This window comes from Bombina bombina, chromosome 6 (assembly GCF_027579735.1).
Source record: "Bombina bombina isolate aBomBom1 chromosome 6, aBomBom1.pri, whole genome shotgun sequence".
Taxonomy (NCBI): domain Eukaryota; kingdom Metazoa; phylum Chordata; class Amphibia; order Anura; family Bombinatoridae; genus Bombina; species Bombina bombina.
This window is the reverse complement of record NC_069504.1, coordinates 328784490-328798560: the sequence shown is the minus strand read 5'-3', so window position 1 is coordinate 328798560 and position 14071 is coordinate 328784490. Positions and strand designations below refer to the sequence as shown.

At 39.3% G+C, this 14071-nt stretch overlaps 1 protein-coding gene across 1 annotated transcript in view; it reads left to right on the top strand.

The window, feature by feature from the left end:
- Window positions 1-14071, top strand: part of CFAP54 (cilia and flagella associated protein 54) — a 901430-nt gene that overhangs the window by 244545 nt on the left and 642814 nt on the right. Inside the window, exons 24-25 of the mRNA XM_053719246.1 lie at window positions 10613-10755; window positions 11897-12044. Of these exons, the coding sequence (XP_053575221.1) occupies window positions 10613-10755; window positions 11897-12044 (291 nt within the window). The remainder of the gene's footprint in view (window positions 1-10612; window positions 10756-11896; window positions 12045-14071) is intronic.

Sequence of the window (14071 nt, the reverse complement as noted above, 5' to 3'; positions counted from 1 at the left end):
AGATTTAGGTGACTCAGGTTTTTTCTGAATGTGAGTTTTTTATGATGATCAGGAGGGTTGTTTTTTTTTTCTCCAACATTGGTGTGTCCGGTCCACGGCGTCATCCTTACTTGTGGGAATATCTCTTCCCCAACAGGAAATGGCAAAGAGTCCCAGCAAAGCTGGCCATATAGTCCCTCCTAGGCTCCGCCCACCCCAGTCATTCTCTTTGCCGTTGCACAGGCAACATCTCCACGGAGATGGTTAAGAGTTTTTTGGTGTTTAAATGTAGTTTTTATTCTTCTATCAAGTGTTTGTTATTTTAAAATAGTGCTGGTATGTACTATTTACTCTGAAACAGAAAAGGATGAAGATTTCTGTTTGTGAGAGGAAGATGATTTTAGCAGACAGTAACTAAAATCGATTGCTGTTTCCACATAGGACTGTTGAGATGAAGTAACTTCAGTTGGGGGAAGCAGTTAGCAGACTTTTCTGCTTAAGGTATGACTAGCCATATTTCTAACAAGACGATGTAATGCTGGAAGGCTGTCATTTCCCCTCATGGGGACCGGTAAGCCATTTTCTTAGTCAAACAAACAGAATAAAGGGCTTATTATGGGCTAAAAAACTGGTAGACATTTTTATGGGCTAAATCGATTGCTTTATTTGGGCATTTTATTCATATTTATGCTGACAATTTGCATTTATAAACTTGGGGAACGTTTATTAAACGGCAGGCACTGTGTTAGACACCTTTTCCAGTCAGGGGGCCTTCCTAGTTGTAGACTGAGCCTCATTTTCGCGCCATTACTGCGCAGTTTTTTTTTGAGAGCAGGGCATTCAGATGCATGTGTGAGGATCTAAAAATTGCTGGAAAAGCTCCTAGAAGGCGTCAATTGGTATTGTATTCCCCTCTGGGCTTGGTTGGGTCTCAGCAAAGACTATAGCTGGGACTGTATAGGGGTTACATTTATAAACGGCTCCGGTTCCGTTATTTTAAGGGTTACAGCTCTGAAATTTGGTGTGCAATACTATTAATGCTTTAAGACACTGTGGTGAAATTTTGGTAATTTTTGAACAATTCCTTCATACTTTTTCACATATTCAGTAATAAAGTGTTTTCTGTTTAAAATTTAAAGAGACAGTAACGGTTTTGTTTTAAAAGTTTTTTGTGCTTTGTTGACAAGTTTAAGCCTGTTTAACGTCTGTACCTTCAGATAAGCTATGTTCTATATGTATGAAAGCCAATGTGTCTCCCCATTTAAATTTATGTGATAATTGTGCCATAGCGTCCAAACAAAGTAAGGACAGTACTGCCACAGATAATGAAATTGCCCAAGATGATTCCTCAGATGAGGGGAGTAAACATGATACTACATCATCCCCTACTGTGTCTACACCAGTTTTGCCCACGCAGGAGGCCCCTAGTACATCTAGTGCGCCAATGCTTATTACCATGCAACAATTAACGGCTGTAATGGATAACTCCATAGCAAATATTTTATCCAAAATGCCTAATTATCAGAGAAAGCGCGATTGCTCTGTTTTAAACACTGAAGAGCAGGAGGGCGCTGATGATAATTGTTCTGTCATACCCTCACACCAATCTGAAGGGGCCATGAGGGAGGTTTTGTCAGATGGAGAAATTTCAGATTCAGGAAAAATTTCTCAACAAGCTGAACCTGATGTTGTGACATTTAAATTTAAATTAGAACACCTCCGCGCACTGCTTAAGGAGGTGTTATCTACTCTGGATGATTGTGACAACTTGGTCATTCCAGAGAAATTATGCAAGATGGACAAGTTCCTAGAGGTTCCGGTGCACCCCGACGCTTTTCCTATACCCAAGCGGGTGGCGGACATAGTAAATAAGGAGTGGGAAAAGCCCGGCATACCTTTTGTTCCCCCCCCTATATTTAAGAAATTATTTCCTATGGTCGACCCCAGAAAGGACTTATGGCAGACAGTCCCTAAGGTCAAGGGGGCAGTTTCTACTCTAAACAAACGCACTACTATTCCTATCGAAGATAGTTGTGCTTTCAAAGATCCTATGGATAAAAAATTGGAAGGTTTGCTTAAAAAGATTTTTGTACAGCAAGGTTACCTTCTAAAACCAATTTCGTGCATTGTTCCTGTCACTACAGCAGCGTGGTTCTGGTTCGAGGAACTAGAAAAGTCGCTCAGTAGAGAGACTCCATATGAGGAGGTTATGGACAGAGTTCACGCACTTAAATTGGCTAACTCTTTTATTTTAGACGCCGCTTTGCAATTAGCTAGATTAGCGGCGAAAAATTCAGGGTTTGCTATCGTGGCGCTTAGAGCGCTTTGGCTTAAGTCTTGGTCAGCGAATGTGTCATCCAAGACAAAATTGCTTAATATCCCTTTCAAAGGTAAAACTCTATTTGGACCAGAATTGAAAGAGATTATTTCAGACATCACTGGGGGAAAGGGCCACGCCCTTCCACAAGATAGGTCTTTCAAGGCTAAAAATAAGTCTAATTTTTGTTCCTTTCGCAATTTCAGGAACGGACCGGCCTCTAATTCTGTATCCTCTAAGCAAGAGGGTAATGCCTCACAACCCAAACCAGCCTGGAAACCGATGCAAGGCTGGAACAAGGGTAAGCAGGCCAAGAAGCCTGCCGCTGCTAACAAAACAGCATGAAGGAGTAGCCCCCGATCCGGGACCGGATCTAGTGGGGGGCAGACTCTCTCTCTTTGCTCAGGCTTGGGCAAGAGATGTTCAGGATCCCTGGGCGCTAGAAATAGTTTCTCAGGGTTATCTTCTGGAATTCAAGGAACTACCCCCAAGGGGAAGGTTCCACATGTCTCACTCCTCAAACCAAATAAAGAGACAGGCGTTCTTACATTGTGTAGAAGACCTGCTAAAGATGGGAGTGATACACCCAGTTCCAATGAAGGAACAAGGAGTGGGATTTTACTCAAATCTGTTCGTAGTTCCCAAAAAAGAGGGAACCTTCAGACCAATTCTGGATTTAAAGATCATAAACAAATTTCTCAGGGTACCATCGTTCAAAATGGAAACCATTCGAATGATTCTACCCACTATCCAGGAAAGTCAATTTATGACTACCGTGGATCTAAAGGATGCGTACCTACATATTCCTATCCACAAAGAACATCATCAGTTCCTAAGGTTCGCTTTTCTGGACAAGCATTACTAGTTTGTGGCCCTCCCATTCGGGTTGGCCACTGCTCCAAGGATTTTCACAAAGGTGCTAGGGTCCCTTCTAGCGGTTCTAAGACCGAGGGGCATTGCAGTAGTACCTTATTTGGACGACATTCTAATACAAGCGTCGTCCCTGTCAAAAGCAAAGGCTCATACAGACTTCGTTCTGGCCTTTCTCAGATCACACGGATGGAAGGTGAACATAGAGAAAAGTTCTCTGTCCCCGTCGACAAGAGTTCCCTTCTTGGGAACAATAATAGATTCCTTAGAAATGAGGATTTTTCTGACAGAGGTCAGAAAATCAAAACTTCTAAGCTCTTGTCAAGTTCTTCATTCTGTTCCTCGTCCTTCCATAGCGCAGTGCATGGAAGTAGTAGGGTTGATGGTTGCAGCAATGGACATAGTTCCTTTTGCACGAATTCATCTAAGACCATTACAACTGTGCATGCTCAAACAGTGGAATGGGGACTATACAGACTTGTCTCCAATGATTCAAGTAGATCAGAAGACCAGAGATTCACTCCGTTGGTGGCTGACCCTGGACCATCTGTCCCAGGGAATGAGCTTCCGCAGACCAGAGTGGGTCATTGTCACGACCGACGCCAGTCTAGTGGGCTGGGGCGCGGTCTGGGAATCCCTGAAAGCTCAGGGTCTATGGTCTCGGGAAGAGTCCCTTCTCCCGATAAACATTCTGGAACTGAGAGCGATATTCAATGCTCTCAGGGCTTGGCCTCAGCTAGCAAAGGCCATATTCATAAGGTTCCAATCAGACAACATGACGACCGTTGCGTATATCAATCATCAGGGGGGAACAAGGAGTTCCCTGGCGATGAAAGAAGTGACCAAAATAATTCAATGGGCGGAGGATCACTCCTGCCACCTGTCTGCGATCCACATCCCAGGTGTGGAAAACTGGGAGGCGGATTTTCTGAGTCGTCAGACATTCCATCCGGGGGAGTGGGAACTCCATCCGGAGATCTTTGCCCAAATAACTCAATTATGGGGCATTCCAGACATGGATCTGATGGCGTCTCGTCAGAACTTCAAGGTTCCTTGCTACGGGTCCAGATCCAGGGATCCCAAGGCGACTCTAGTAGATGCACTAGTAGCACCTTGGACCTTCAACCTAGCTTATGTATTTCCACCGTTTCCTCTCATTCCCAGGCTGGTAGCCAGGATCAATCAGGAGAGGGCCTCGGTGATCTTGATAGCTCCCGCGTGGCCACGCAGGACTTGGTATGCAGACCTGGTGAATATGTCATCGGCTCCACCATGGAAGCTACCTTTGAGACAGGACCTTCTTGTTCAGGGTCCATTCGAACATCCAAATCTGGTCTCCCTCCAGCTGACGGCTTGGAGATTGAACGCTTGATTCTATCGAAGCATGGGTTTTCAGATTCTGTGATAGATACTCTGGTTCAGGCCAGAAAACCGGTAACTAGAAAGATTTACCATAAAATATGGAAAAGATATATCTGTTGGTCTGAATCCAAGGGATTCCCATGGAATAAGATAAAAATTCCTAAGATTCTCTCCTTTCTACAAGAAGGTTTGGAGAAAGGATTATCTGCAAGTTCTCTAAAGGGACAGATCTCTGCTTTATCTGTCTTACTACACAAAAGACTGGCAGCTGTGCCAGATGTTCAAGCATTTTGTTCAGGCTCTGGTTAGGATCAAGCCTGTTTACAGACCTTTGACTCCTCCCTGGAGTCTAAATCTAGTTCTTTCAGTTCTTCAAGGGGTTCCGTTTGAACCTTTACATTCCATAGATATTAAGTTACTATCTTGGAAAGTTTTGTTTTTGGTTGCCATTTCTTCTGCTAGAAGAGTTTCAGAGTTATCTGCTCTGCAGTGTTCTCCACCCTATCTGGTGTTCCATGCAGATAAGGTGGTTTTGCGTACTAAGCCTGGTTTTCTTCCTAAGGTTGTTTCTAACAAAAATATTAACCAGGAGATAGTTGTACCTTCTTTATGTCCGAATCCAGTTTCAAAGAAGGAACGTTTGTTACACAATTTGGACGTAGTCCGTGCCCTAAAATTCTATTTAGAGGCTACAAAGGATTTCAGACAAACATCTTCCTTGTTTGTTGTTTATTCTGGTAAAAGGAGAGGTCAAAATGCGACTTCTACCTCTCTTTCCTTTTGGCTTAAAAGCATCATCCGATTGGCTTATGAGACTGCCGGACGGCAGCCTCCTGAAAGAATCACAGCTCACTCCACTAGGGCTGTGGCTTCCACATGGGCCTTCAAGAACGAGGCTTCTGTTGACCAGATATGTAAGGCAGCGACTTGGTCTTCACTGCACACTTTTGCCAAATTTTACAAATTTGATACTTTTGCTTCTTCGGAGGCTATTTTTGGGAGAAAGGTTTTGCAAGCTGTGGTGCCTTCCGTTTAGGTAACCTGATTTGCTCCCTCCCTTCATCCGTGTCCTAAAGCTTTGGTATTGGTTCCCACAAGTAAGGATGACGCCGTGGACCGGACACACCAATGTTGGAGAAAACAGAATTTATGCTTACCTGATAAATTGCTTTCTCCAACGGTGTGTCCGGTCCACGGCCCGCCCTGGTTTTTTAATCAGGTCTGATGAATTATTTTCTCTAACTACAGTCACCACGGTACCATATGGTTTCTCCTATATATATTTCCTCCTGTCCGTCGGTCGAATGACTGGGGTGGGCGGAGCCTAGGAGGGACTATATGGCCAGCTTTGCTGAGACTCTTTGCCATTTCCTGTTGGGGAAGAGAATATCCCACAAGTAAGGATGACGCCGTGGACCGGACACACCGTTGGAGAAAGCAATTTATCAGGTAAGCATAAATTCTGTTTTTTTAGTGATCAGGGCACAGATTCTACAGTTTTCATATTTGAGCTTGAGCATTCTAGTTCTTTGTTTTAAGCGGTTTTATGTACTTTAGGTGCGTAAGACCCTAAATCATCTGAGGAAAACCTAACAAACATTTAACTTTTAAGCCTTCTGCAAAGTCACAAGAGGCTCTTATTAAAGTAATTTTCATAGAGTGAACCAAGACTGGTCTTCTGTTTCAACCCGTCCTTTAAATTTAATAGGATTTTTTTTTTGGCTTCTAATTTAGAGCTTTTGCAAAATCTTTCTAGTGGTGGATGGTGCTATTCGCTTTAGCTAACCACACTACTGTTCCCTTAGAAGATAGTAAAACATTTTTTAGGAACCATATGGACATCAAATTGATAACATTTCATAGAAAGGAATTGCTTCTGTAGCAGATGTGTCTGCTCTTTTTTATGACAGTTTGTCTGAGCAAATCTCAGAAGACTCTGTAGATGAAGATATTCAAAATCTAAAGTAGACTTATGCATTTATTTGTGGCTCCATTGTTGACATAATTCGATTTTATATGACTTAAGCAGTGCTGGCCAGAACGGCTTAATGATTTAAGTTATTGTCAGCAAATAGAGTGTCCAAAGAGACTTTTAGCTCTACTTTAAGGTAGATTTCTTTTGAGCCAGTTCATGAAGTGATTATTTCCACTGTGTCTGGAGGAAAATAAACTTTGTTCTCACTCCGGACAACGAGTCTAAGGGAAAAATAGAATAAATAATCCTTTTCGTTCCTTTTCATTAGGAAACAAAAATCTTCCTTCTCCTTGTAATGACCTAAATCTTCCAGATCTTCCTGGGAGTTTAATCCAGTTGGAACAAGCCTAAGCATTCTACACGCCATCTTTCTCTTCCTAATTAGCAAGAAGTTACAACCCCAATCCAGGGTGCAGTGTACACCTTTTTTAGATGGCCTATCGCAGTCTGTCCAAGACTTCGGTGTTCTAAACATATTCTCCCAAGATTACTGAATAGCTTTCAAATCAAGACCTTTTTGAGGATGTTTTTTCTGCTTCACATTCCAAAAGACTTTCCAAATTTTATTAGCTGTTGTTTATGTTTTCTAATAATGCCATGGATTTTATTCCATTCTTTTTCCATTATTCCCCAAAAAGAGGAAATGTTCAGACCAATTCTGGACTTAATGACTTTAAACAAATTTCTCAGAGTTCCTATTTTCAAAATAGTAACAATCTGGACAATTCCACCCGTTATTTTACAGGGTCAATTTATGTCAATTTGAAGGATGCCTTCCTTTCTATTCCTATACCATCACCAATTTCTAAGATTTGCCTTTCATAACAAATTTTTTCAGTTTGTGGCTTTTCCATCTGGTCCATCTACAGCTCCTAGAATTTTACGAAGGGTCTTGGAACTCTTGTCTGTAATAAGAACTCTTGTAATTCAGTGTCTCTATACCTGGAAAAGTGTTAGGTCTGATGATTGCAGCATCAGATGTTCTTCCTTTTGCATCGTTACATATGAGACTTCAACAATGCATGCTTCGACAATGGTGAAAAAATTTCACTCAAATATTTTTCTGGGTCTATCCTTTATTTGCCCAACTTGGAAAATAATATCTGCTGACAACATTTTCTGGTATTAGGGTTCGGTCTGGGTCCCCAAAAGAGCATAGGGAGTTTGATTTTCTCAGGTGCCGAGGTTACCAATAATTATCTTGGACTCAGTGCAATCTTTAGGTCTCTTCAGAGCTGTCCTCTTCTTAAAGGAGAAGCTTATCCTAATTTTCCTTCTAACAAGGTTACAGCTGTAGCTTATATCTATCATCAAGGTGGAATTTGCAGTTCCTTAGCAGTAATTTAGGAAGTCTCAAGTTTTTGTAATTGGACACAGAAACATTTACTATATTTCACATACTAGGAAGGAAATCATGGAGGCAGATTTCCTTAGTAGGTAATTCCTTCCACAAAAAAAGTTTTCTCCTTTTAAGCAGTTTTCTACTAGATTGTGGAACAATGGGGTCTCCCAGAGATAGACCCAATGACTTCTGTTTCCAAGAGTCATAGTTCAAATTGAATAGAACTTTCTGCATTAATCTGTCTACTCCAGTCAGGGCCTGCAGAACTTGATTTGCAAATCTGATTAAGATGTTAAACTTTTCCAATCGTCAAGATCTTGAGTGTCTCATCTTGATGGATTAGAGATTGTATACCTATTTTTTTTATAACAAGGTGATTTCGTTGATGCTGTATTGAACACCTTATTTCAGATCATAAAGTAACATTTCTCAAATGATTTGAAAAGTTGTTTCTTTCCTGCTTTTGAAAAACAGGATTTTAGCTTACATTCTTTTGCAATTCTTCTCATTGCAAGTTGGTTCAGATAATGACTAATCTGCTAATTCTTTAAATAGTCATATTTCAGCTTTTACTGTTTCATACTACAGGAACATTGTGAAGTGTCTTGACATAGAGGCTTTATTCAGACATAGGGATATATCTATAAAACCAATTTCTCCACTCTGGAACATTACTTTTTTTTAACAAGCTCTACAGGTTTCTACTTTCAGTCCTGCATTCTTTGGGCATTTAGTTTCTGTCTTGGAAGTTTTTAGTTGTTTTTAGCAATATCTTCTGCTGAAAGACTTTCTGATTTTTTATTTTTTTTGGACATCAATCAGGAGATTATAGCGCATCTCCTTGTCCTAATCCAGATAATTCATTTGATTTACTTACTTAATTTAGAAATTGTAAGAGAATTAGGGGTCAATTTATCAAGCTCCATACGGAGCTTGATGCCCTGTGTTTCCGGCAAACCTTCAGCCTCACCGGAAACAGAAGTTATGAAGCAGTGGTCTAAAGACCGCTGCTCCATAACCTGTCCGCCTGCTCTGAGGCGACGGGCAGAAATCAACCCGATCGAATATGATCGGGTTGATTGACACCCCCTGGATTGGCCGCAAATCTGCAGGGGGCGGTATTGCACCAGCAGTTCATAAGAACTGCTGGTGCAATGATAAATGCTGACAGCGTATGCTGTTGGCATTTATCGATGTGCAGCGGACATGATACGCTACATCGTATCATGTCCGCTCGCACTTTATTAAATTGACCCCCTAGAGTTCTAATTTTTTATAAAATCAGTTAATTTGCTTGTCCCTTGGTCCACGTATAGGTCAGAGGGCCAAATCAGTGTCTTTAGCTTTTTTTGCTAAATCTCTTGATTACCAAGGTTTACTTGAAGGCAGGATAATCTTTTTCCAAAACATATTATTGCCCTTTTTTCTAGATCAGTTTCTTCTTCTTGGATTGTCAAGAATAAGGATCATATTTAATTAATTTGCAAGGTAGCAACATACTTTCTCTAAATTCTTCCACTTTGATGTGTTTGGTAGAAAAGTCCTTAAGACAGCAGTGTCTGGTAATTAGTTGACTGCTTTAAATATTTTTTGTCCTGCTCAATTCCTTATGGACTCCACAGCTTGGGTATTAGATCCAAGGAGTAATGGCTTGTGGACTCTTACCACCTTATGAAAAAAAATATATAGTTTATGCTTACCTAATAAATGCATTTCTTTCATGGTGGTGAGTCCACAAGACCTGCCTATTTTAATTTTATATTTCATTTTTTTTTCTGATGATAGTTTTACTTTGCACCTCATTTTCCCTCCACTATCCTTTCATAAATTTCTACTTCTTTTTTCTTTGCCTCCTCCTAGTGGCCAGGTGTTAAAAACCAGGAGTCATAGCTCCTGGACTCTCACCACCATGAAATTAAATTATCAGGTAAGTGTGTGTATATGTGTATGTATGTATATATATATATATATATATATATATATTTTATTTTTTTTTATTTTTTTTTACACAGGCAGCTATAATTAGAGTCTGCCTCTGACGAATAAATTAAAAACACACCACTGGACTTGGCCCTCTTTTGAAAACATAATTGTAAATAATGTCAAAATATCTTCCAGCAGGAAAGTGTGCTTTGAAAGGAAGTGCTCAAAAACTCATTGCCAAATGGCTACCCCAAGATAGTATCCCACCTCCTACTTATCCCTTTCCCTATTCAGGTTCCCACAGGAAGAAACAAATAAGTTAAAAATAGATATTAAGTAGAAAAGCAAGCAGGCAGTTAAAAAAACAAAAAAACAACAGAATTCCCATTGCGGTCACATTCATAATCCTTTTATGTTATTGTCATGCAAGATTATTCTTTTTACTAATATTTATTTATTTGCTCCTCCTCACCCTATTTCTCACATGTGTAACTGGCCTAAGCATTAAAGTAGAACATGTCCCTTTTGTAGAAGGGACCAGGGAAAAGGTTTATCAATAAATTAATAAATCTTGCTTTAATGAAGGTAACTAAAGGAATATTGTGGTCTTGTTTTTCCTTTAAAAATAATTATGAAAAGTACAAATAATAAAACACTGTATACCTGCTTTTATTAAATAAATAAAAACCTTATCTTTATAGTTTTCTCTGCTTCAGTGATCCCACCTGTTTTAATGATTGTGTTTATATTTGACTATTCCTTACAATCATTATTCATACATAAAATATATTGTGTGATTTTGGAAGCTTTTTAGTCAAAGTATTTTTTTTTAATTATTTTTCAGAGTTCTTACCACATTGGCAACTATAAAGTTGCAGAGAAATCCATTTCGATTTTATGGAATTACTTTGTTTTGCCAACTGTTTCCCCACCCTCTGATGTTGTCATTGTGTCTGCAAGTAATGAGACATATATATCTCAAAAAAGGTAAGTTTTTGAAGAAGGTATATACAAAATTCCTTGTCTGTCGGTTACTATCTCTTGTAGCTGATCATGAAATGTTCCTCCCTAGAAAAAGCAGTGAGAGAAAGACTGGGCGTTTTAATATATAGTTTATATTTAGAGAATCTGTAAGAACCATAAATGCATTAGAAAAACGCATTTAGTAAAAAAATGTTTTTACTATTTACTGTCTTGAAATCAGAAAAGTTAGAGGAAGAGAATGGGAATATGTGCCCAGAATGCCATAATATATTTCTTCCCAACTCCATTCTCATGTTGGGCCTAATGATCGAAAACGTCTCAGCATGGAGAGTAATCACACATTGGATTTTTATTTTTTGAGCATTATATTGTAAAGTGTGTGTCTTCACAACCAGAATTTACATAACTAGATAAACAGCTCTCAACCTAAAATTTGCCTTTCTAAAATTATTTGAGGGACCTCACAGTACTGACAAGGCTTGTTAGACCCAAATAAGCTGAAAAACAGTTGCACTCCCAGTGAAAGGTGCAAAATTCTTGTGCCAGATTACGAGTGGAGTGCTATTTAATGCTCCCGCTCAAGCATTAACTGTCATGGCCAAAAATATTGGCACCCCTTCATTTCTTTTAGATAATGCACCACTTTGCCCTGAAAATTGTTGCATTTACAAATGTTTAGGCATTCTTATGTTTATTTCTTTTGTTTGTATTGGTATGACACAAAAAAGTGAAGGAAAAAAAAATCAAAAGAGGATTTATGATTTCTGAGCATTGTATAATGTACTAGACATGGGTTATAATATTTTCTCTGTTAAAAATGTATTTTTATTTTTTCTGGACTATTTATGTAGTATGTAGTTTAGGTTTGCTGTCATGATACCTAAAAGTGCTAGTAATACATTTCTTTATTGTTTTTTCAATGTAATTTTAAATAATTAGAAAACCTAGAAAAACACGCCTCATATTATAATAAAATGATGGGTAAACAATTTGCCTGTAGGTTGAGATAATTGAGAATAAATGGCACCTGTAACTTTCATTAATTTAAATTTTCTATAGCTAAATGTTTTCATTATTGTGGATTTAAAAAAAAAACATGAATGCATTGACATAAACAATTGTCTTTCTTGTACTATTTTTGTAGGATATGCTCAGAGGTCATATCAATGTGTTCCCCAATCCTGTTACAGCTTTTTCTTAGGAGTATTTTTATAATCAGTGACATAAACATCAAGGAGGGGGCACTGTTTTGCGACTCTATTTGCAACAATGATGTTCTTCAAAAGTTTCAGGTACTATATGTTTGTTTCAGAATATCTGAATATGTATAATTTTAGCACTTAATATCCTGTATCTCTTATATCTTTGTGCTAAGTTAAGTCACAAGTTGGTATGTAGCTTTATACTAGTTGAATTCAAGTAGAAACTTCTAGCTTGAAGAGTGTGCTATTTGCACAGGTAAGAACAGGTAATGATCCCTATAAATAGAGACAGTAAACACGTTGGAATTACAAGATATTCTTTGCAATAAAATACTGTGTGAGTTTGCAAATGTTTGAACTGCATTAACACCTTATTTGCTGCAACTGTTTTTCAATAGCCAAACTCCACTCACCATTTTCTTTATTTGCAGCAGCCAATCCAGATGTATTATTGGAGTAGACAAAGCAGGATTAGGCTTGTTAAGCCTGCCATGTGGACTATTAGTTCTCAGAATTTGAAAACTCATAAACTACATGGAAAGTGATCAAAATAAATATTAAAAGTATATTGCAGAGTTGATCACACATAATTAAACAATTTATTTTTAAAATTTCAAAGTATTTTATGGTTTTAAGAATCAGGCCCTTGTGGTCATTGACAAAAGTATTTCCTTACAGCAGCAGACAAGGTGGGCTTTTAAAGCATTCTAGTTGTGATTCCCAGGTATATTTTACTTTATTATATGGGTTTGTGAGATGAGGTTTCATCTTCTTTAAATCATATTCCTACTCTTTCTCTGTAGTTTATATTAAACTATTACTATTTTTTTATTATGGTGCAGCGTTTGTTTTAGATGTACAGGTTCTCGTTTGTACACAGGTAGACTATAAATCTGCTTATTGGCAGCTGAACTACTGACTTTTTGAATCTGTTGTGCTGTCGTGATTTACTCAGGGTTTGACTCTCAAACAATCAGGAAGCCTTTGCTTACCATTAGTCATTTCTGACTGTTGGTAGTGATGTTGTTTTGTTTTCATTCTTGATAATACATTTTATTAAATTTCCAATTATATTTGTGCACATTTGCAGCTATCAGTAATTATTTTTTAGTTAAAAAGTCTTAGGCCTAGATTTGGAGTTTGGCGGTAGATGGGCTGTTAACGCTACGCGGGCTTTTTTCTGGCCGCACCATAAAATTAACTCTGGTATCGAGAGTTCAAAAAAATGCTGCGTTAGGCTCCAAAAAAGGAGCGTAGAGCATTTTTACCGCAAATGCAACTCTCGATACCAGAGTTGCTTACGGACGCGGCCAGCCTCAAAAACGTGCTCGTGCACGATTCTCCCATAGGAAACAATGGGGCTGTTTGAGCTGAAAAAAAACCTAACACCTGCAAAAAAGCAGCGTTCAGCTCCTAACGCAGCCCCATTGTTTCCTATGGGGAAACACTTCCTACGTCTGCACCTAACACCCTAACATGTACCCCGAGTCTAAACACCCCTACCCTTACACTTATTAACCCCTAATCTGCCGCCCCCGCTATCGCTGACCCCTGCATTATATTATTAACCCCTAATCTTCCGCTCCGTAAACCGCCGCAAGTTACATTATCCCTATGTACCCCTAATCTGCTGCCCCTAACACCGCCGACCCCTATATTATATTTATTAACCCCTAATCTGCCCCCCACAACGTCGCCGCCAGCTACCTACAATAATTAACCCCTAATCTGCCGACCGCAAAGCGCCACCACCTACGTTATCCTTATGAACCCCTAATCTGCTGCCCCTAACACCGCCGACCCCTATATTATATTTATTAACCCCTAATCTGCCCCCCTCAACGTCGCCGACACCTGCCTACACTTATTAACCCCTAATCTGCCGAGCGGACCTGAGCGCTACTATAATAAAGTTATTAACCCCTAATCCGCCTCACTAACCCTATCATAAATAGTATTAACCCCTAATCTGCCCTCCCTAACATCGCCGACACCTAACTTCAATTATTAACCCCTAATCTGACGACCGGAGCTCACCGCTATTCTAATAAATGTATTAACCCCTAAAGCTAAGTCTAACCCTAACCCTAACACCCCCCTAACTTAAATATAATTTA